Raw genomic sequence first — 24,833 nt, 5'->3', positions numbered from 1 at the left:
GATATATGTCGGCTTGGACCCAAGAGGGGTTACCTGTAGAAGGGACTCCGAAGCTCAAGTGAGTCAAAGCTCTCAAAAGGTAAAATTAGGTGATTAATGGAGTAATGAATGCGTACCTTTAATTACTGGGGTCCACGTGTATTTATAGAGTATTAATTATGTCTGGTTATGCTATGGGTCGGGCCTTGGCTTGGGCCTTAGTTTGGGATGTAAGTGGGCCTGGGCCCTAACCCAGACCCTTAGGTGGACCCATTGAATACTAGGGGGCTTTGATTTTGCTAAGTATATTGGGGTTGTCGGCCTAAGCCGACTACTTTCCTTGGCGGTTTGTGTTGGTCATGTGCTGTCTTATGCAGGTTGTTCCTCTAGATGTTTAGGTTACCAGTTTAGGCCGGTTAGGCTCAGGTCAGCCCAGCCTAGGCTGATTACTTGAATGCTTTGGTATATAGGTATCGTTTTATTATTATTTTGTTGAGTTGGCTTGGTGTGGTACACTAGTCCCCTAGCCTTGGCCGATATAGGTGTCGGTCAAGGGTGATATGTGTTGATATGTTAGCGGGGTCGACTAGGTGTGGTACAAAAGCCAAAAAAGGTCCACATAAATCAACAATGCATCAAAATCAGAATATGTAACCGATTTGAACGATTATTGAAGAAAGATGGCATTTTGATAACCAAAAAACAGATGAACTAAGATTTGGAGAAGAAGTAAAAAAAAATGCATAGATGATGATAGAAAATATAGTTTGACATACATGATGCATGGAAAAGAAATAGAAAAAACCGACCTTTGAACGATTATTGAACAAAGTTTAATTTTTAGAAAGAAAATCGAGAATAAGTAATATTGTCAACAAAGTGAAGAAAGAAATACATGGTTTAGAACGATTAAGATGGATGGAAGAGACAATGTGCTACGATTTAAACTTTAAAGAAAAAAACAGCAAAGAACATACTTTTTGAACTTTTTGTGAAGTAAACGTACCTGATTATGAACAAAATGATATGTAGTTAACATTCCTAAAGTTGTTCTGGCAGTCACACTCAAAGAGGAATCCATGGAAGCAAGTTTAGGGAAGTTACCGTTCTTTTTCCTTGATTTATAATAAACATAAAACTTGATGGATAATAAGACAAACAGACGGTTATATAGATATGAAAAGACTGATAATTAAAGCTATATTAAAGAAAAGTTTTTGAAAATACAATCATATTTAAGAATATTTATAAATTAATATTCATAACGTATAAATAATTTTCAAAAAAATTTAAAGTAATATATATTTTTAAAAATAAAAACAAAATCAGAAGTTGAAAGAGTAATACCAGATAAAAATAATAATAAAAAGTTTTCAAAAAACAGATAACTAATTAAATATTGAAAAAATGTTAATATTATAAATATTGTATTTTAATATAACAAATGATTTAGAGTTATTTAAAAAAATAGAAAATTTAAATTTAAGGCACTAAACATAAAAAGAGGTAGACAATTTTTTATAAAATTGTAAGAGTAATAATTTTTTATTTGAAAACATAAACAAAATAAAGAAGAAAATTTATGATTAAGAAAATAAAAATAAAATTTCATTCTTTACATGCAAAGTTATTTAGGTTTTTTTATTTGTTGCTTGAGAACGAAGCCCAGTATTATGAGCAAGGAGAATTGTGTTAATCAATCGGTGAAAGGAGAATTGTGTAAAATATTTGATGAAGGAAGAATGGTTTTGAAGACATTAAATAAGTTTTATATGTTGTGAAACCAATAATGTAGTTGAAAAATATTCACATACATAAAAACTTAATCACTTTGATGTAGCTAGCATCATAATGTACTTGACATTAAAAATAATATCAAGACTTTGACATTAAGCTAGCAATATATACTCAATTTAAAAAATAACCATAGACAACAAAAAAGTATCTAAATTTTTAGAAATATATTTAAAAAAGGTACACAAATAGTGAAAATAAACGATTTTTTATAACACAATATAGAAATAAAAAACACAAGGAAATAACTTTGCTCAACTTTATTACTTTCATGTAGCTAGCATGATTATGGTGTTGACAATGTCAAATTATATCAACACACTTTGATTCAGCTAGCAAATTGTGACTGTAAACATAGAGTACAAAATTAAGAATAATAAGCATGAAATCTATTCATAATTGAGCAAGATTTGATGTAATTCATAATTAAATTAAAACATACTTGAAGTCAATGTTTTGAAAATAACAACCTAAGAAAAACACAAAATAATGGTCATGAGTACAAATACTTAAAAGCAGCAAATATTTTTCAAAAAAATAACATAACCAACATAAAACACCAAATATAGTCTATTACAATTTGTAGTTTGAAATGACAGAAATCACTTTTCAATCTTGATATTCTTCTTCAACATCTTCGCTGGAATCTTCTTATTTTCTAGAACCATATAGTGACTCTGTCTTTTAAGTGCTGGGATGGGTGGTTGAGAAGCCAAGTCAAGATTCTCCAGATGAGATGATTCTTTGCGGGTTAACTTATCAATTTCAACATCAATTACAACTATTATTCAACGATTCCTTTGCAGGAACATGGCTTGATACTATATTGTTCAAATGATCACTTAGAGTCTCAACATCATTTGATTCTTCTGTGAATTTGATCAGCAAATCCAAAAAATAAAATTAAATAAATTAGCATAGACAAAGCTTTACAAAATAAGTTAAATTGTAATCTTTAAGTACCTCTGCAATGGAATCAGATGAGATTTAATTTGTTCACTCATTTACTTTGCTTTCTTCTTCATTTGCAGAGTATAGATCCTAAAAATTTTATCCAATAGAAATAATATTACAATTAAAGAAAAATATAGGATAAGACATAAAAAGAAATAAATAAGATCTTACCAAAGACTTAACTTCAACATCAGTAAAGCTTTCAATTACTTTTTCATCCATGCAAACTTTTTTAACTCTGAATGATTGTTCAAATTTGCTATTATAATCATTCTTGCACTCAACTTTGAACAGATGGGTCTTATCAATTAGGACTTCAAACTCTTTAGGCAAGTCTCGAGCAGTAGTGTTCTATTAAAAAAAGGATAAATATAAATGATGTAACTTAATGAAAAAGAATTATTGTAGATAACAATAATGATTAAAATAATTGGAAAAGAAGTACCCAATTGATGAGTTCAAATTTTTGCCCTCATTTAATATTTAAATTTGGGGATTTAATTGAATTTTCTGTGCTTAAAGATTGATTTAATTAGGATTTGTGATTATTGGATTTATTGAGTAAGTTTGGTAAAAGTGGCGTAAAAATTGATTTTAGTTGCATAAAATATTATTGGATATTCTAACGTTTGTTGATGCAGCTGGAATTTATTTTTGGTCAATTAATAATGTGATTTTAAAATATTCAAAGTTACAAAATAAGTCCAAAATCAAGAAATTCTGAAAAAGAATAAATCAGGAGCTAAATGCACCCCCAGATTTTATTTGCACACTCCTCCCTCAAGTGGACCACAAAAACCTGTTCTGCACCCCCAGTTTTCACTAAGTTGCACCCCTCCTACCACTTAAACTCCACTAAACCAGATCATGCCATGTGGCAATCCCCACCTCTTAAAATTAGCCAACCAGAACAAGCCACGTGTCATAATCCTACCCTCACCAAATTAACCAATCAGATTCTGCCACGTCATCATCTTCATCTCCCAAAACACTAACCCTAATTTTCTCCTCTCCTTCCATCCTCCAGCAGTCGCCGCCGCCAACCTCGCCGGTCACCACTGAAACTCACCGGAAACTGCAGAACCACCGCGACGCAGCACCTCCATTTTCTCTCCATCATTTTCTTCGTTCACGCATCCATCAAAGCACGAGTTCTTCCATCTTCTCGCCACCACCACGAATCTGCACCAGTTCCGCCACCATCAACAGCAGCTCCGCGCGCCACCACCATCTTCCTCCATTCGCGCCGTCATCTCCGTCAACCACCGTGAGTCCCGCTGCCGCCATCGCGCAAGCTCCACTCCACCATCCTTCGCGCACGACCATAAACCAGAACAGATCCAGATCTTCACGCGAGCTTCCACCGTCCCTGCAACTTCGAATCCACCGCGAGTTCATCTTCTCCGCGAGCGTGAAGCTTGTTCCAGCCATGGCAGCCGCATCCAACCTCTGCAGCCGTCTCCATCTTCACCGCATCGCACTCCATAGAAGCTTGCTACACCACCACAACAACCATGCTCTCCGTTCACGCTCCGCACCATTGCACCTGCTCCATTTCCGCAGTCACCGCCGCAGATCGAAGCAGCCACGAACCTGCAAACTCGCCGGAAAACACAGTCACAGCCACCACGCCGAAAATCTGACCGCCGCGCCGTCAGCCGCGCCGTCACGAGGGAGGGAGAAGAGTGTGAGAGTGAAACCCTAATTCTGGAGAGAGAGTACTCTGCGCCAAGTGTCAACATCTGATAGGACAGTCAACTCTGGTCAACTGGTCAAAGTCAGCAGTCAACACTGGTCAAAACTGCAAATATGGTTAAATGAGAGGGGCAGAATTGGAAATTTGACAACAATTAAATTGCTAATTAATTAAATAAAAATAAAAGATTTTAGCAACTGACAGATAAAGCCCAAAGTCCAGTGGAAGCCTATATAAAGAGACTTAAGGGAGTAGAAGCGGGACGACTGACAATTTACAGCTTACAGCTTAGACACTTAGAACTCTCTGGTTTTGGCAAATACCATCTCCACCACATCTCTCATTCTCTTCTTTTATTTTCTTTCCTTCATATCATCATGTATTCCATCAAAGCCATGGAGGGCTAAGCTTTTAGGGTTGATTCCACTGTAATTTCTTAAATGGATTCTGAGGTTAGATAAATTTATATGTTTTGTTATTTTGATTATTGTTGTGGTTTTTGTTTATCTATGTCCTTTGCTTCTTAATCGAATAGAAAATAATGATTTTAAATCTACATACATGCTAATCATATGAGTTAAAAGGTTTTTAAATTAAATTGAGACTCTACTTTGATTTTGTTTAGAAACTTTCATTTGATTAAATAAGTTTTTGCCAATAATTGAGACTTTAATTTGATTAGAGGTAATTACTTTAACTAAAATTAGTCAAGACTTTACTTTGATTAATTAAGTTTTCTATCTGGTAAAGAAACAAAGGAATAGACATGATTAGGCATAGTAAAATTAATTGAGACTGTACTTTGATTGAATTTACTATGGATAATCTAACAATTCTCACTTTTAATTGAGACTGTACTTTGATTAAAAGTGAGGATGCCAACAAATGAATTGAGTCTTTACATTGATTGATTTGTAAATCAACAACAATAATTAATTTAACAATAATCTCTAGATAACCAATGAAGAATCTTATTTAGAAAAAGCAGTGGAATTGACCTATTTACTATTACTGTGTTTACAATCTTCTGTGTCATTTTCTTTGCATATCAAAACCCCCTATTTTTTTATAATTGCTAGTTTTAATTGCATTTTTAAGAATCAAATATTTGAGATCAATTCCGTATTCGTTGTGAGACGACTCAAGGTTATCTTAACCCTAACTATTTTGTTCACTACTAACTGGCAATACTGAAGTTGCTAAAGTAGTGGTAATTTGATCGCCTAACGACAGCGATATCACCAATATAGAATAGGAAAATATTGATTGTGAATTAATTTGAAAATCAAACAAAACATTTAAGTTAAATGTCAACAATATAAGCACAAATGATTACATATGAAACTTAACCTTGTCTTGTAAGTCAAGAATATCAGAGCATGATTTCTTCAACATTGCACTTGCATCACGATTAAATACAACAAAAGTTGTAGAATCCGTAGCATCAATTACACGAAGTTTAAGTTTATACCTAAAAAAAACATTAAAGACATTATGAACATTATTAAGTTTTTATAATATTATATTAATAAAATCATATTCTGAAGATTAATAATATTACCTAGGTTTAACCTTAATAACATGTTTGTTACACTTTTCACAAAAAAACATTTTGGAATCAGGATATACTGCTTTGTTGCAGATACATGCTGTATACCACCAATCATCATGATCTAGCACATGTTTGATAGTAGCCTTTACTACAAAAGTACTTTCTTGAAAAATAAATAATGAAACAATATGAAAAAAAAATGAACGGTAATTAATAAAAAAAATTTATATGCAACATAGAGACAAATATTTGAACCTGTTTAAAATCTTTGAGACCTTCAATTGAACTCCTAGGATGCAGCTTAATGAAATCATCTTCCAAGCTAACTTTAGAAGAAGGACAAAGTTGGGTAAGAGGTTGAGAAGGAGATTCAGTACTATCCCACATCCTACGTCAAAAAAATGTTATATTACAAAGATATACATATATCTATCTATAAACAAAGATATATCTTATGTATATATACTTACATTTTTTTCAACTTGGTTGCATCTTCACCATCACAGTTAAAAATTATCTTGGTACAGTTCATAGAGTTTTGAATAGAAACTTTATCTATAAAAGACAACATGTCAAAAACAATTTTAAAAATTAATACAACTGTAATAATCAATCAAAGTTAGTTACCTTGGAAGGTCTTCACTTTGCAATAATGTAAAGCAATGACAACATGTTGATCCTCTCCAGAGGCCAGAAATGCATTTAACATATCAACATATTTACCAAATAAAGTACACTCCAGTCGCAAACTATTGCATGTAAAAAATCAGATGAAAAGAGAAACAGATGAAATCCATCAAAAAAAATTAAAAACACTAAAGAAGAAAAACAAATGAAATCCGCTTACCCATCAGCTTCAATAAGGATGACATTCATTTTGGTTTTCTTACCACCTTTCTCTAGCTCCCTCTCTGTTCCAACACCAGTAAACATTCCAATGACATCTACAAAAAAAGGAAAAAGTAAGAAAAAAAAACATTAACAAAAAGTTAAACGCAAAGAGAAAGAAAAAAAAACAAAAATATACTTACTAACTAAGTAATCTGTGTCAAAACCAGAAGCTATGATGGTTGAAAAAGGGGTGTATGAAGTTCTAGTTTCGGAACTAAGGTACTTTCAACCATATTGACCTTGGTTCCAAATTGGAAGTTGATCTTATAGGTGTGATTTGTAGTTCTATAAGAACCACCATTACATGAAACACTAAAAGATTGAATGGTGTAAACCTTATATTCTTTGATTTCAGACTGGAATTTGTATATCAATGTGCGTCTAACAGATGCATCCATTAGGAAACCCTGCAAAAACATATTCATAAATGAAAACTTATGTGTAAAAATACAAAAATTAGGAAAAGTAAAAAAATAAAAGGTGTTTATAGTTTTAGGACGGTGCCTCTTTGTCTTGAAGAACAATTTCCATGGAACATGGAGATTTTCCTTTTGTGTAATCTTCAACAAACCATAACCTTACCACTCTTGCAACAATATTCTAACTTTCCTTCTTCGGGTTGAGTTCTTGTAATGTGTTTTTGGATAACAGACATGGTGTAAGGAATGAGGGAAATTAGACAATAGTAAGGAATGAAGGAAGGTCTGGAGACATGTATTTGTACAAAACAAAAACACATAATAAAAAAATATTGGAAGATCATAAATAAAAAAGAACACCATACGCATGCTCTGGTTTTCATTTCACAAATTTAGAAACAATCGGGAAAAGCAAAAGCAATTTTTTTACATGAGTAAAGATATTTACTAAAACAATACGCAGACTGTGGTTTTAGTTAACCAAATGGAGTAAAAATTGGGAAAAGTGACTAACAAAAATATGAAGACCACAGAAGAAACCAAAAGTTGTTTTTCACATGGCTCAATGTTGTGCAAGAAAAGGAAATATGGCAGAGAGCAGTAGAAAAAGACAACATAAAGTCACTTTAAATGCTGCAAAAGGTTGACAAATAAACGAAAATAGGAAATAAAGATCTGATTTCAAATAAAAATGTCGTTTGAACATTTGAAAATTTATAACACAAAGAAGAAAAAGGAAAGAACTAAAGTAATGGAAACAGTAACATAAATGTTGTAACGTAGATGAAAAAGGAAAGAACTGACTTGATGTCTGCATATCAAAAGACATAAAATCAAATAAACAAAACGTTAAAAATCATGGAAAGGTAGGTGAATTTAAAATTTTTAAATTTAATAGGTGGACATCTTTTTTGAATAAAATTGCTTCCTTTTTTATGGAATTCCAACATTGACTAAGACAACAGTGGCAGCTTGGTTTAAAATCAAGCTATCTGAGTAATACAGGTAAAAGAAAAACCTGAAAGTATGTTTATCAGAAATATATTTTGTAATGAATGGAAAGTAATATCAACTATAAAAACTACATAAGAATTAAGTAAACTTGAAATGTTGGGGTTTCTTGAAAGTTGAGGGACAATCAAATCAAACTTCAACAGACATTAAGAATATAAGCTCAAATTACATCCTGGATGGAGAAAAGTGATTTCATCAAACATCAGAAACTCAATAACAATGGAAGACATGTTTAATCAAAACATATGTATTAATTGAGTCCATATACAAATGAAGATAAATCAATTAACAGTGAAGAATTTCCTGCTACAATTAATAAGCACCTTTCTCAGGTAATAGAAACCAATAAAAGATTAAATAGGCCACAAAAAAATAATTTTCAAACGGTAGTATGGAAGATCTTTGAATCAACAATACAACAAAAAAAAACAATACAACATATTAAAGGGATTGCATTATCAGACCAATTGCATCATTTTTTCTGGAATAGTAGGTGGACATCTTTTTTGAATAAAATTGCTTCCTTTTTCCTGGAATTCCAAAACTGACTAAGACAACAGTGGCAGCTTGGTTTGACATCAAGCTATCTGAGTAATAAAGGTAAAAAAAACAAAAATGAGTAAACCACCATAAGCTTTCAGTGATAAGCTTTAATAACCTATCTTCAACAGAAGTATATTTTGTAATGAATGAAAAGTAATAGCAACTATAAAAACTACATAAGAATTAAGTAAACCTGAAATGTTGGGGTTTCTTGAAAGTTGAGGGACAATCAGATCAAACTTCAACAGACATTAAGAATAAAAGATCAAATTACATCAAGGATGGAGAAAAGTGATTTGATCAGACATCAGAAACTCAATAACAATGGAAGACATGTTTAATCAAAACATATAAATTATTGAGTCCATATACAAATGAAGATAAATCAATTAACAGTGAAGCATTTCCTGCTACAATTAATAAGCACCTTTCTTAGGTAATAGAAACCAATAAAAGATTAAATAGGCCACAAAAAAATAATTTTCAAACGGTAGTATGGAAGATTGCTTAATTGTGATTAGAAACTGAAATCCGCAATCCTCATCATGATAAAGGTGTCATCAGAAACTGGAATCCGCAATCCTCGTCATGATGAAGGTATCTTCTTAGAGTTATTGAACGAATAACCCAAAAACAATCTACACAAACAAAAAAAAAAACAAAAACATGAGTTATAAGAAAAAAAATAACTGTAAAAGAAGTTGGAATCACTAAGATTAAGAAAAAAATTAGGGTTTCAAAATGAGAACTGAAGAGATCAAAATAGAAAGTATGATTAGAAGAAGATATGAGATTGAAATGCTAGGGTTTGAGGTGGCAAAGAAGTGGAGAGGTTTGAGGCGGCACAGATGCCGATTGCATTTGAGAAGGAAGATAGGTCGAGAGCGTTTGAGGTGGAAGAGAGGTGGAGACCGTTTGTGGAGGCAGAGCGATGGAAAGCATTTGAGGCGGCGCTAGAGAGGTGGCTAGGGTTTGAGGAGGCAGAAAGGTAGAGAGTGCAATTCGAAGAACATATGAGATTGAAATAGTAGGGTTTCATGTGGCACAGAACTAGAGAGGGTTTGAGTCGCAAGAAACGTCGAGAGGGTTTGAGGCGGCAGAAATGTTGAATGCGTTTGAGAAGGAAGAGAGGTGGAGAGCGTTAGAGGTGGAAGAAAGGTGAAGAGCGTTTGTGGAGGCAGAGCAAAGGAGAGCGTTTGAGGCGGCGACAGAGAGGTGGCTAGGGTTTGAGGAGGCAGAGAAGTGGAGAGTGCGAAAGACATGGTAGGGTTCGAGAGAGGGAAAGTGAAGAGAGTAGAAAAAGTGAGTGTGGTGGAAAGTGACAAAGAGGGGTTGAGAATTGATAAGAAGATGACACGTGTAATATTTTGCTTTTTATGATACTTTGAATTGTATTATAGATAGATATATTTTAATCTTCTAAAGCACAATATCTTTGAGATATTCTTCAAACATTTTGTATGGTAATTGAAGTAACTAACTTGGTGGATGGTTTTGTTGATATATATTTTTTAAAATATATGGTAATCTCTACTGATTTTGTTGATAATTTTCTTAAGTCTCTAGATTTCTACTTATCTACAAAATATAAACCAAATATTTATCTTTTCCAAATTTGTTAAATCAAACCTGAAATATATGAAAAGATAATAAAAATAAAATAAAAATAAAAGAAAAAAAACATGATAATGCCAATTACCAGTAATAGAATCAGAAATCACAACCTCATTTGATAGAAATAGTACAAAATACTTACAATTGGTGGAAATAAAAGTGAAAGTCACAAAGGGTGGAAAGAGGAAAGATCCTTGGTGGAAGGTTTTCCAATTGAAGCCTCGAGTTGTAGAGGTCTAGTACATTGCAGCTTGTTTCCTCTTCAAGTTCTTCAACCTCCTATAGCATGTTATGCAACTAGCTAGCTGTGGCAAACCGCAAAACTTGATTAAGTTCAAAACCCACAAACAATAAAACTTTTATGAACCATAACTTTACTATAGTCATCTGGGGACATTTGAAGTGCATTCCAACCATGAATTTGATTTTTTTACAAATCTAGGCACCAAGCTAGCTAGTCGCGGCTAACTGTCAAACTTGGCTAAGTTCAAAACCAACAAACCTCAAACTTTTATGCACCAAAACTTTTACAGTAGTCATTTGAGGACATTTGGAGTGCATTCCAACCACCAACACTCAAAAACCACGAATTTCATTTTTTCCAAATCTTGGGACCATGCTAGCTAGCCGCGACAAATCGTCAAACTTGGCTAAGTCTAGAACCCAAAAACCTCAAAAATTTTATGAATCATAACTTTTAAAATAGTCATTCAGAAATTGGAATGTGATACAACCTCCAAAACTTAAAAACCATGAATTTCATTTTTTCACAAATTTTGGCACCAAGCTAGCTAGTTAGCCACGACAATCCGCCAAACTTGGCTAAGTCCAAAACCCACAAACCTCAAAACTTTTATGCACCATAACTCTTAGAGTAGTCATTTAGGGATACTTTGAGTGCATTCCAACCACCAAAACTCAAAAACCACGAATTTCAAATTTTCACAAATATTGGCACAAAGCTAGCTAGTTGCGACAAACCGGACAACTTGGCTAAGTCCAAAACCTACAAACCTCAAAATTTTTGTACACCATTACTTTTACAGTAGTCATTTGGGGAAATTTGGAGTGCATTCCAGCCACCAAAACTCAAAAACCACGAATTTTAGTTTTTCACAAATTATGGCAGTAACTAACTAGCCACGACAAATTACCAAAATTGATTAAGTCCAAAACTCACAAACCTCAAAAATTTTATGCACCATAACTTTTAAAGTAGTCATTTAGGGACATTTGGAGTTCACTCCAGTTCTAAAACTTAAAAACCACAAATTTCAGTTTTTCACAAATCTTGGCACCAAGCTAGTTAGCCGCAACAAACAGCCAAACTTGGATAAGTCTAAAACTCACAAACCTCAAAACTTTAATGACCATAACTTTTAAAATAGTCATTTAGGGACATTTGTAGTCCATTCCAACCACCAAAACTCAAAAACCATGAATTTCAATTTTTCACAAATATTGGCACTAAGCTAGCTAGTTGTGGCATACCGCAAAACTTGGATAGACGGCTAAACGTAAACAACCGTGGGAGGCTCAATGCGACCCATGTGCCATGAGAAACCATGTTATGCATGCACCACATGAGGGGGAGGCTTCATGGCCCTCCCTCAAACCAACCAGTGTGTAATTGGCTAGCTCAAAGAACACTACCCCCTATAAAAGGTTAATGTGCAAAAGTCATATTTGTACAAGTAGATACACTATTTTTTTTTATTTTTTAATACCCATGATATTCATAAAATAGGGAAAAATGGAAAAGCAATGTAGTGTTCGAATTTAGACCAAATATTTTGTAGTCCACTACATGATAGAAGGAAAATACAAACTATACAAAAGATGATTTTGGTTAATATTATAATCCACACAATATATAGTTTAATTATGTGAATCAAGGGCCTAACCAAGGAATGAAAGTAAAACTTTATAATCAACGTTATTTCGTGTCTCCATTCCCATCTAAAGGGTATAAAATACCTAAATTTGAGTGTAAGGATTTAACATTAAGTGAAAACTTGAAAATGCAGTACTTCCTGAGTTCTTTGACAAAATGTGCTTTTACATGGTTCACAAATTTACCTCCAAATTCAATACATGACTAGGTTTAATTGGAAAAGAATTTTTGTGAACAGTTCTTTAGCAGAGAAACACAGGTAAGACTAATTGATGTAATGAATGTGAAAAGTTTCAATAATGAGAACATGGATGATTATTTGAATACATTTCAACGAATGAAATATAGGTATGTTACTGAAATTCCAGAACATGAGTTAGTAAGGATGACAACATCTGGTTAGAGTTCTCAATACATAAGAAATTAATAAATTTACCATTAAGGGATATGGCCTAATTGGCAGATAAAGTGAGAAGAATTAAACAAATTAAATATGAGAAAGAAAGATATTGAAGATTTGAGAAACCTATAAAGAAAGAGAAAGTATCTTATATAGGTACTTCGAGAAGTAATTTTATTAGAAATATCATAAATGAATGAGGACAATATGAGTGAAAGTTAAGAAGTTAACTTAGCTAAGTTGAAAATAGGACCACCTTATATGTGTAAATTATTACAAAAACGTGAAGTGAATATGTAAGTATTGAAATGGTTGAAATGCCAAGAAAAAGGGGGCTGAATTGGCTAGTTAAAAAATAAGGTGACTTTTAAAAACCTAAAACAGTTTTCAATTGAATCAAATCAACCACCAAGTATGGATGCAAACACTCCTAGACTAGACACTTTCAATTGATCAAAAAAAGAGTTGGCCGAGTGATTTCATTAAACAGATACAGTTCTAATATAATCAATAGGTTAAATCACAAATATAGTCGACTAAAAAATTGGGAAAAATGCAAAAATGAAAATTTGTAATTTAAAGCAAGAACAATATGAAAGATCAATCAAGATAGGTTCAAATGAGTTATACAAACATGAGAAATGTTGTAGATAATGCCAGATCACACAAGAATGTCAAAAAGATTATTCAAATCAAAATTCTTTAAACTTTAGAGTGAAATACAAGAGAGAAGGGTTAGAGAAAATAACAATGCACAAGATTTTTATACTGGTTCACTCAAACCTGAGCTACATCCAGCTAGTCAAGGTACTTTGAGCCTGACTTTGCACTATTTCAAAAGATTTACAAAGTTCACAACAGTACACTTTTAAAATATGCAAGAACACCACACAATGACTCTTGAATCACACAAGAACCAAACCAACCAACAAGACACATCTTGCAGACCTGGAAAACCACTAGGTGCAACCTAAAAGCTTGAGAAAGACCAAACTTTAGTGGTAGCATAGTCTTTCCTACCACAACCACCTTTTTCAAGCTTCAAACACCAAGCAAAATGTTCCAAGAATAATCTAAGATCAATCTTCAACAAATGCACTTTCTATGATCACAAAAGAGATAGAATTCCACAATTTCCAGAAATATTTTGTGCTCAAAAATGGTCTTCTTACCTCTCTTTCAAAAAAATATAGTTTTTATAGTCAAACTGTTACAAAATTCAACAAGTTGATTTTTAAATCAATCGGTGATTTCACTTAACTGAAGTGAAATCAGTTGATTGCAAAATAAATCAACAGATTGAATAACTCTCGGTTAAGACTACTGCAGCTAACCTTTTAATATGTTAAAAATACATTTAACAAATTAAAAGACACCATTTAACTTATTGAAAAACATTTGAACAAATTAAAAGATACAACTAAGACCATATACATCTAATTAATGCAAAATGGTTTACAATATAAATTACAATCTTCAAGCATGTTTTTCCCATGATTTATCCAGATAGAGAGCACGCACACAAGGCTTGATCAACTCATAAAAAATCAAATATTTACATCTTCATCAATGTAAGCATGGTTCAAACATGTTCCAAGACAATGGCTTAAAGTACCTTCATTAAAACTTTATCAAATCTTCAAGCACCAAATCATCCAAGTTATTTATGCCAACAAATAACAAATGGGAAATCGAACATATACATTCAATGTATCTAAAGTTGACCAAATCTTTGATATTCTTTCGAAAGATAAAGAAATGAAGTTTAATGATGACCATAAGATTCCCTCTTTAGAATAAAGAAGAGGAAGAAAATATTGTAAGTTTCACAATCCTCATTGTCATATGACTAATAACCGCATACATTTCAGGAATACTATCCAGATGCAATCACTAAAGGAAAGGTTAAATATTAGGATAAACCGAAGATACTAAATACTGACCATTTCAAGAATTAGGTGAGATATGTAGAACCAATCTTGACACTACAGATGGTGTTGGAAAATTCCTTGTGTTAAACATCATGATGGTTGATGTTAGCTCTGAAGACATGAACCCAACACATGTGAAACTTAATACATTGGAGGATCACTTCGAGAATGAGTTAGACTGATTCGAGTTCGAGTATAAAATTTATCCAAAAGCGGGAGACTCCATGATAGATTTCTTGACCAAAAAGAGAGAGAAAGATCAGGATGTGACTCTCTACCCTAGGTGCATTATTGGTTTTTATCAATGCGCTATAAAGGCTTTCAAGGTTGTCAGAAGAAAGACAGCAAGTATTACAAAAAATAAGCAAGTGGCTTAGGTCGAGAATATGCAAAGGTTTGTGAAATTTTTTGTTCCACATGCAAAGCCCCCAATGAATGAATAGGTTGGAAGATGCCCATTTTACCCTACGAATCAAAAGCTGCTCAAGAGTAAGAATGAGTTTGATAGATTGTCTTTTAGTCCAAGTATGAGAAATGAGTACCCAAAAGGCACCTAGGATGAAAAGACATGACCCTTTTGGGAGGCAAGTGCAAGAAAATAGATTCTTCGATCAAGGTATCCAGAGTTAGTCTAATCATGTTTTTTTTTAAAACTTTGATCACCCTAGCATGGATGACGAAATTAAACTACTAGGACTTAAGCGTTGGCATCATCTCAATCCTGGTGGCAAAATTTCCAATTCATTATGAAAATGAGTTAAGGATGAATGATTTTCATCATGAAGATCATTATGAACCTGAGATGGAGCCAAAAGTGATATGGATATAGGAGGTTGCATTTTAAAAACCACTTAGATAGAACCACCTTCTAAAGAGACGAGGTTTCATTTAAAGCATTTGATGTTGTAAATCAAAATCGAAGGACAAATGGTGGACAAGGTTTTGGTTGATGGAGGGCCAAACAATGAAAATCTTTCCCAAAGCCATGTTGAAGAGCTCTAATCTAGCAAATCAAGATTGAGTTAAAATAATGTCATGATAATATATTTCAGCGGAAGGTCATCGATCGAGGTTGATGGGGATGATCATGCTCGATGTGACCGTAGGTACACAAGAGTCACAATGTTTATAATCATCTAATCTTAAGCAAACTTTAATATTTTGTTAGGGAGAGAATGGATTCGTGGATTTGGGGCAGTCCCTTCGACAACTCATCAAAAGTTGTTTATGTGGAATAGAGATGAACACTCGGAGGTAATGTGGCATAGGCTAATCGACCCTTGAAGAGTTTTATTATCACAAAGTCATTCACTTTTGAGACAACTACAGATTTCAACTCAAAGAAAATACATTCACCATGGGTTATCGAAATGAATCTCGAGAAGGGATTCAGATGAGAAAACCAAACTCGAAATGGCCAAAGAAGCTGGTTGGCGAGAAATACTTGTCTTTATGGACCAAACTAGAGGCCTATGTTGAGTATGTTGAGTTCAAAATTGATCAATAAAGTTAAATAATAATGGGATAGGAATACGTATAGTAATGTGGGTATAAATAAGTTGAATGTTTCGACGAAGTCAAAAAATGTAGATATAGGTGTAAGTAGGAACCTATTAGATTGTATCTATGATCAGAGCCAATTAGGATTTGAAAGGTTAATATCTTCGCATGTTAAAACAGTTCAGCCACAAGATCCTCTTGAAGAAATTAATCTGAAGGAAGAGACAAACAAACGTCCAACTTTATCAACAAATTTGCTAAGTGTAGAAATGAGAGAAAGCTTGATCGAATTTTTGCGTTAGTTTAAAAATTGTTTTCTTGGGAGTATGAAGAGATGCCTAGATTGGATAGGTACCTGTTCGTTCATCGATGGCCTATTATTGAGGAAATAATCCAATAAAATAAGCCCCGCGAAGATTTGTACCTAGAGTGATGGACAAAATCAAAGAAGAAATCGAAAGATTGTTAAAGGCAAAATTCTTCAAAACAACCATGTATGTCGATTGGATTTCAAATATAGTTCCAATATTTAAGAAAAATGGAGAATTGAGGATTTGTATTGATTTTATAGATCTTAATAAGGTTACTCGAAAGACGAGTACCATATGCTAATTTTTTAGATGTTAATTGATGCGGTGGTAGACAGTGAAATGGTAAGTTTTTTAGATGGATATTCTGGGTAGAATCATATTTTTATAGTTGAAAATCACATTTTGAAAGTAGTTTTTTGATGCTCGAGGGCATTAGGAATATATGAATGGTTAATAATGCCTTTTTTGGATTTAAAAATGTTGGAGCTAGTTATCAAAAAGCTATGAACTTGATTTTTCATGATTTAAATGTTGACTTTGTGCAAGTATATATTGATTACATTGTGATCAAATTGAAATCAAAAATTTCTAATTCAGATAATTTGAGAAAGTCTTTTGAAAGAATGAGAAAACATGGTTTGAAAATGAATCTATTAAAATGTGCATTCGGTTTAAGTGTAGGTGAATCCTTAGGATTCATTGTTTATGAAAGGCTTCGGGATTGATGGAAAAAATGTCAAAGAAATAATTGATATAATAGCTCTAACGAAGAAGAAATTGTTGCAATCACTATTGGGTAAAATAAGTTATTTTAGGAGATTTATTTCAAATTTACCAAGAAAAATTCATGTGTGTTTTCCTTTGGTAAGATTAAAAAAAGAGCAAGAGTTCAAGTGGGAGAAAGAACAAGATGAAGATTTCAAACAAGTGAAAGTGGTACTGATTAATCCTCTAGTGTTTATACTAGTGACTCAAGGAAAATCGCTGAGATTGTATGTATCAACTTCGACAAAAACAATAACAAGCATGTTAGCGCAAGAAAACTCAAATGGAGTGTAATGTGCTATATATTATTTAAGTAGAATGGTAAATGTTAAAACCCATTACAATGATATTGATAAATTGTGTTTATGTTTGTTTTATTCTTGTTCTAAGTTGAAAGAGAATGGATAGTTTCTTGAAAGAAGCATTCACAAATATAAAATTGAAGAAGTTAACAATAAAGATCAAAAGAAACATTGAGAAGAATTTACTGCTGATGTGGGCTTAGTAGACATAAAGGACACAATGTAGTGGTTTTGGACAATTATTCTAATTATTTTGTAATTTTCTTTAGTTTTATATTTTGCTTAGATGTGAAAAAGAATAGAAAATATAAATAGGTTATTTGTGTTCAAAAATAGGAAATAGATTGTATTTACAAAAAAGAAATACTTTGAGAATGTCGGGAATATGATAATGACAACTCCGATGAAGATCGTAGCAATTTGGGTCACCACTTTAATAAAAAAAGTTTACCAATTCTTATTTTATCCTCAGTAATTTAGTTTACCGCATTTATTTTCTTACATTTGTACATTGTTAGATCCTTTATTTTCTTGGTGGTTTATGTTTCACGCAGTTTCTCTTTGCAATATTTATTTTTCAAACCATCTTTAATTCACCTTCATCTTCAATATTCTGATTTATGTTACTGAAAAACAAGTATTAAGATTCCTAAATTGTCTAAGGCTTTCTAAAATCTATTTATTTGGAAGAAATGCACAAGTTATTAATTAAATGAAGTAGATATATATATATTTATAGAGTTGATTCAAAATATAAATGATTTACATATTGACTTTGTATTGATTGTTGAATCCTAAATTAAATACTCTAACTTACATTGAAAAACAATTTGTTTGTCAGTCCTATTAGAATAATCCATGTCGACTTTATTTGGTTCTCAAAAACTATTCATACTAACTTCAAGCCAACTTCTCGAGGAACAGTTTTGTATCCATATACTTATAAGTGGATCACATTATTTATATTAATATAAGCAAAATGATTGTTTGCTTAAGTCCAGACAATCTTAAAAATATTTGGCTCTATCCTCATAGACATTATTCAAGAATCCATTTTTCACCAAAAATAAGTTCATATAACTGAAACAAAAGTCGCTTACATTTTCCAAAACAATCCCAATGCACCTACCAATGAGGCCAAGAAATCTGCGCTAGTACCAAATGAAGAAAGTAAAAGCAACAGAATATAATTTCTTTTTTGTTAATTTTCCTTTTCGTTTCCATACAATCACTAGGAACTTATAAAGGAACAGTCTTTTCTCTCACTTCCTATGCCATTTTTTTGCTACAACTCCTTTAAGTGTCTTCCTTCAATCATCAATGGAAGAATGTGTTGTGTTGGGCAACCTTCTACCACGCACAAATGAACTGAATAGATGAAGTGCTCTTGAAGGTTGAGAATAAGGTACCATGTGAGCAGCACCCCTTACAGTTGCAAAAGTTAACAAATTTCCATACTCAGTCACCCAACCTCCAACCTACATGCCACCATTCACCATCAAATTATAACTTAATTAGCTCCTCAAATTGTCTTCATTCATATTGCAAAAGAACAAACTAACAATGCAAAACATTCTTAAAACTAAATATTTTAAGGTACCTGCCCTTTGTGGAACCAGGCCCCATATGGGACTGTAATCTTGAAATGCAATTCATTAGCTAGTTCACGAATCAGTGTTCGAGATCCCAATAATGGCACAACAGAATCTTGATCTCCACTGAGATCATTCAACATTAAACAATTTGAGATAAACAAAAAGGTTATTATGTATCCAATGGTACAGGGGATTTCCCTATAAGGGTGTCTATCCTTCATTGAAGTTACCTGAAAACCCATACTGGGATATGGTTTTGGACTATTCTTTTGAGAATTGGAAGGATGTTGATGTTACCATCAGTGTCACTGTAGTTTAGAAAACTACAAAGTAGAAACATGATCAATAACACAAGACAGATATGAAAGATGGAGTTGCATAGAAATTGTACTGTTCTCTGTTGTACCTTTAAAATATATTTGATGTTTTAAAATATATCGAAAAGTAGTGTATTTTGAAAGCACATATGACAACACGAAAAAACTCAAGAGAAACTGGACTCAGTTGCATATAGATCAATTTAGATAAGTTTCTTGAAATGCTCTTAGATAAAGGTACTCTACAAACCACTTCAATTTAACATGGATCTAAGTTAAACATAAACATAGAATATTCAGGCAAGTTAGTTAATAGTATTACTCTATTAATTTAAGCCCTGACCCGACATAATTTACATGGGTCTAAATACCTGTATTGTGTTGATAACAAAAATATTATATAAACCAGTAAATGTTTATATTTGTTTTAGTACATTAAAAAATCTGACATTACTTTAGAGTTAAGATCAATAAACATCATTCTTCTTTAATCCATTGATGTCTTTTCAAGACATAGTCACTGACTATTGTAAAGTTTTCTTTACTTACTTACTACACATGGACCACCTATAAGGAAGGTTTGTACGGTTTGCATGAAGAGCCTTCTGAACCTCTGGGAGATTGAAGTAAAACCGTCTTTCTAGAGTCATACACACATCCACACCTAAACTTACTTTTGTTGCCTGCGTTCAATTATAAGGATATTATAGCATACAAGTTCATAGAATAAAAGTAATACCAATAACATTTGACCAGAACAAAATTGTAAAAGGCCTACCATCTTTTTCAATCTCAGTTCCTGTTCTGCTATGGATGGATAACAAACATCTAGAATCACATCATAGTTGTTTATGTAATTGCCAACAATGACATTTGCTTCATATATGGCATTGTTGCACGAATTAGAAACGTTGTGAGGAGTTTCATAGGAATAGTCATCGAAATCACAATCATTCATGATGGCAAGGCCAACTTCATCAGAAATCATTCCATGTGACCAGAAGTATTCATATGTTGCTGGTGCATCCCGATCAAGTCTCAAAAGTGGGTTTCCAATCTAATAAAAACAAAAGGTGCATTCGATGTGACCTTTAAAATATGGGACAAATGAGACTTGTCCAATTGTAACACAAACAGAAAATTCAAGGAAAATGATGAATCAGGTGAATGGAATCTTACAGCAACTCCTTTGATGTTGAATTTGAAACCACTTGAACCAGCATTATGGTCCAAGAGAACATTAGCTAATTGAGGTACATAGTGTCCTGCATGACTTAATAAAGTTTAATAAGAAACCTAATATATCATGAGTTCAAGGCAATGAACTATAAAAAACAAAAGTAGGTACTAGGTACTATAATACTGTAGCACTACCCCTCTAGGAATGATGTCACAGTTTACTAGCATTTGCAAATTTTCATAACTAACTGTAGTCTAACTAAACCACGTCAGTTATATAGAATATTTTCAAAGAGGAGATTCTCATCAGGGAACTTCAATTGAACAAGTAAATTCTAAAACTGAATGATAATTAGTTTTCTAACCTGCATAGCTTTCTCCAGTGAGGAACAGTTCTCTTGTTCTGTATGATGGAAACTTCTTGTACCATTTCAACATGAACAAATACATATCATTGGCTGCAAAAAACAAATGTATACGTGTTCTCACAAAAATTTCTCATTTTTCACAAAGGGCATTTAGATCAAGGTCTTTTACATTATTATCATTTTAAATTTTTTTATTTGTCTTTTACCTCTATAGACTATATTTCTTGCACTTGTATTATTCTTTCACTCACAAGGCCAAAGCTTGGTGATTCTATCCTATTTTTCATATTAAGTGTCACACTAACTTTGCTTCCTAATATATTCAAATATCTATTCTTGTATTTCAACTCATCTAGCTCAATATTATTCTATCTACAATGCATACTGCTTCCATTAAATCACAAATAATAACTTCATCTCTTTTCCATTTCATTCACTCAGCTTGAATCTAAAGAAATATATCTTCCTCGATATGTATCACTTTGAATAACGTGAAATTTTAATCAGATAATTATATAAAGGAGGAAACTTACATATAGTACTCATGGTACTGTCAGTGTTGTTTTCCAATTATATTTAGAATTTCACCTTAGTAATATGCAATGCATCCAATGTAAATTACTGAAATAAAATTCCAAACGTTTGATTGGAGAACACCTGCAGCTACAATACTGTATGCAAATTTGTCCTTCTATAAAACGTTTTCCACTTTCTCAGCTTTAGATGAACACATGGGAAAACGAAGGGGCAGGGGATAATGTAAAAATAAAAGTTTGAAGCCTTAAAGAATATAAGCATAGTAACTGAAAATGACAAAAAAGAGAAAATAGGTCAATTTTGTTACCAGTGGAGAGATCTCCAGTTTTGTAATCAGAAGTTGTATTTGAGTATGACCAACCAACTCCAGCAGGAGACTCCACAAAAATGAGATTGGATGCTACAAATCACAAAAATATCAGGAAAGTGTGACTCCAAAAAATATATAAATAAAAGTTATATTTTCTTAACCTTCAGATTATACACTTCTCAACATTTATCTCATATCTTAAGTGACATTATCAAGATTCCAATTTGAACCACATTATGTGTATGTTTCATACCTTTATTCCAGGACATGGAATTTCTTCGGAGACCAAGTCCATCACCATTAGGATAAAAGGGTCCCAATTCAGAAAAAGCACCTCCTCCAACGGAAGAACACCCAGGGCCTGAAAAACAATTGAAGTTGTTGGCTTTTTTTTTTCTAGATTATTGTAATCTCCTTTTGAAACTAACAGAGTGTGAAAAATTCACGTGGGTAAGTATTATTTTATTGCAATGTTGTTTAAAATATCCAAATTAACCTTAAACACGCCGAGCTCTGTCTTCTCACACAGGTGACAATGATATAACTAAAAATATAAGTATATGATTTAGTGCAGCATTAACCAATAAACAAACATAGACTAAGTACTGTTTTGTCTACAGTGAACATGAGAAAATTTTCAATTAGAGCATGTTTGGATAGTAGTGGGAAGAGTACAAAATTGCTTTTCTTTTCCAAGCAACAATTTCTACGTTCTTCCTTTTGTTTTGTGAGGGAATTTTAAAAGCACTTTTGCAACTTTCATTCATACAAACCCTTGCACATTTCACAAAATTCTCCTTACTAGACGGCAACTGTCAATAGCTCCCCTTAAAAATAAAGAAAAATGAACCATGCTTAGAGTAAATTTTATTGTGAGCTATGTGATAGAGTGACTGACAGTCATTGAAGAAGAATCTCTGTTAAAGTATTTTCAAAAAATAGGTACTACAGAAAACCATAGCCGTTTTCACTTTTTTTTTTATCAGATATTCAGCGGGCTCTGCAAAAGAGAGCAACAGTATAAGCAAACAGCACTTTTGGTAGAGTAAAAAGACAACACAACTTGAATCACTTGTGGACAAATCAATGACACCTTCCTTGGCTTGACATGAAAAGAAAGGAAAAAGGAATCAAAATAATCACGGCTCCTCAAAATAATAAAAAAAAAAAACAAAATAAATAAATAAATAAATAAACAAAAGCACGAAGAAAAAAGAAAGAACTTCTGCAAACAAACAACACCAGAAAGTTTCAAGAACCATACTGACTCCATTTAGGAGCACCCACATCATGATTCACTTGACCCAACTCAAATCTCAGAACAAGCTACACAGGGTTAAAGAACCATGCAGGTGTGATGAATGAAGTTATGAAACCAAGCTTGTTTTGAAAATTCACAAGTGGGTGTGGCAATTGAAAAAGAGTAGAAAGGGGTGAGTGACATAACACACAAGTCCATAACCAACCTCCATTGAGCCAAAGTGTGAGGGGCTTCTTGTCAGGGTCTTGCTCAGCCTCCACAAAATAATAGAAGAGGCTCCTTCCATGCTTGGCATCAACGTCAACATACCCAGCAAATTGCTTAAAGCCAACATTAGGTTGACCAGGCAATTTAACCACCAAATCCTCAGCAGGATACCCTTCCACTCCAACACTGCCCACCACAATTATGACCCCAACCAACCAACACCTACCCATGTAACCCATCACCCCTAAACCTCCAACACCCTCACTGGAAACCCACCCTTTGTCAATTCTCTCACAAATCTTTTATCTTTATTGTCTAAAACAGGAACATGTATACTAAAGGCTGATCCTAGCCCGCTCCTCACTCTCAAAAAAGCAATCTTTTTTCCAAATAGTTTATTCCCCAAGTCAAATGAAGAAAATTAACTATGCTACTTTTGTCTTTAATACACTTACGTTTGTTATGGGATAGGAGGAGGCACGTGAGTCGAGGATTGGATTGGCTTTAGCGAATGTCCCCACCTAAAGATCTTAATCGCATAGAGTATGACCAAAATGCATGAAGGAATGAGCATAATAAAAATAGGAAGAAAGTGATTTCTCCCTGCATTTCGACAATTACATGTGGCGACATGATTTACATGGATTTAAACTATAAGGAAAAAAAGAAAGTTAGAAACAGAGACAGATCGAGGGAAAAAGTAAGAACGGTATATATGTCAATAAAGTGTAAAACTAAATGTTCATAAGTAAATAAGGTAATCAAGAACCGATCTAACGGTGAACAACAATTTATGTTAAAATACAATTTCAATCTTCCTATTTATTTATTTTAAATTTATATTTTATGTCTCCTATTTTAAAGTAGAGATATTCAGTATCTTAATTTTACAATATTGGAGCGTTCAGCCCATTATTGAAATTAAGATTTTGGCATCTAAAACAAGTTTAAACTCTTAAGTGTCCAAGAAATTTGATTTTCTTTTTTTTTTTTTTTTGAGAAAAATTTGTGCTTTTGAAAATCTAAAAGATATAAGGAAGTTTGAAATGACTCTATTAGAATGTTTGTGTTTTCCAAATAGAAGAGTTTTAAGAGTAATGTTAAAGAAAATGAAGGCAGTTGCAGTTGAGTTAGTGCGTTATTAAATTACTTTAATTCTTTAAAGAAATTTTAAATTTATTTCTTCATAATTACCACTCAAATCAATATATGAATTAATGGACATTAAGAACCATATTCAAAATACGTAATATCTATAATCAACAAATTACAGGTCATCCAAAATACATGCCACACACAACCAAAAAAAAAAAGAATTTCTTCTAAAATCCTTATATTAGACAAAGGCTAGAAAAAGAACACATTAAAATCCATAAATAATTATAAAAGTCTTTCTTCAAGACATAGTGACAAATAAGTCTCAACATCCTCCCAGATAACCTATTAAATGTAACACCTCATTTAATTTAATAAGCGAATTTAAATGTAGCGTCACATAAA

At 32.8% G+C, this 24,833-nt stretch overlaps 2 protein-coding genes across 2 annotated transcripts; both read right to left on the bottom strand.

The window, feature by feature from the left end:
• Window positions 1-4,121: 4,121 nt before the first annotated feature.
• On the bottom strand, window positions 4,122-7,521 carry LOC114194891 (replication protein A 70 kDa DNA-binding subunit B-like). The gene is made up of 9 exons (XM_028085299.1): window positions 7,438-7,521; window positions 7,090-7,273; window positions 6,823-6,919; window positions 6,603-6,724; window positions 6,446-6,530; window positions 6,251-6,363; window positions 6,033-6,138; window positions 5,760-5,894; window positions 4,122-4,320 (listed from the first exon to the last, which is right to left on the bottom strand). Exons 1-9 carry the CDS (start codon window positions 7,519-7,521, stop codon window positions 4,122-4,124), a joined length of 1,125 nt encoding a protein of 374 aa, XP_027941100.1.
• Window positions 7,522-18,612: 11,091 nt separating this feature from the next.
• Window positions 18,613-23,729, bottom strand: LOC114193030 (serine carboxypeptidase-like 42). The gene is made up of 10 exons (XM_028082724.2): window positions 23,332-23,729; window positions 22,119-22,226; window positions 21,863-21,955; window positions 21,016-21,108; window positions 20,651-20,736; window positions 20,250-20,528; window positions 20,021-20,154; window positions 19,385-19,477; window positions 19,160-19,277; window positions 18,613-19,037 (listed from the first exon to the last, which is right to left on the bottom strand). The coding sequence occupies exons 1-10, from the start codon at window positions 23,570-23,572 to the stop codon at window positions 18,870-18,872; spliced, it is 1,413 nt and encodes a 470-aa protein (XP_027938525.1). The 5' UTR covers window positions 23,573-23,729; the 3' UTR covers window positions 18,613-18,869.
• Window positions 23,730-24,833: the final 1,104 nt, after the last annotated feature.

This window comes from Vigna unguiculata, chromosome 8, assembly GCF_037176805.1.
Source record: "Vigna unguiculata cultivar grain cowpea cultivar isolate G323 ecotype 2 chromosome 8, ASM3717680v1, whole genome shotgun sequence".
Taxonomy (NCBI): Eukaryota; Viridiplantae; Streptophyta; class Magnoliopsida; order Fabales; family Fabaceae; genus Vigna; species Vigna unguiculata.
Note: the sequence above shows the minus strand (reverse complement) of the source record. Positions and strands in the feature narration are given on the sequence as shown.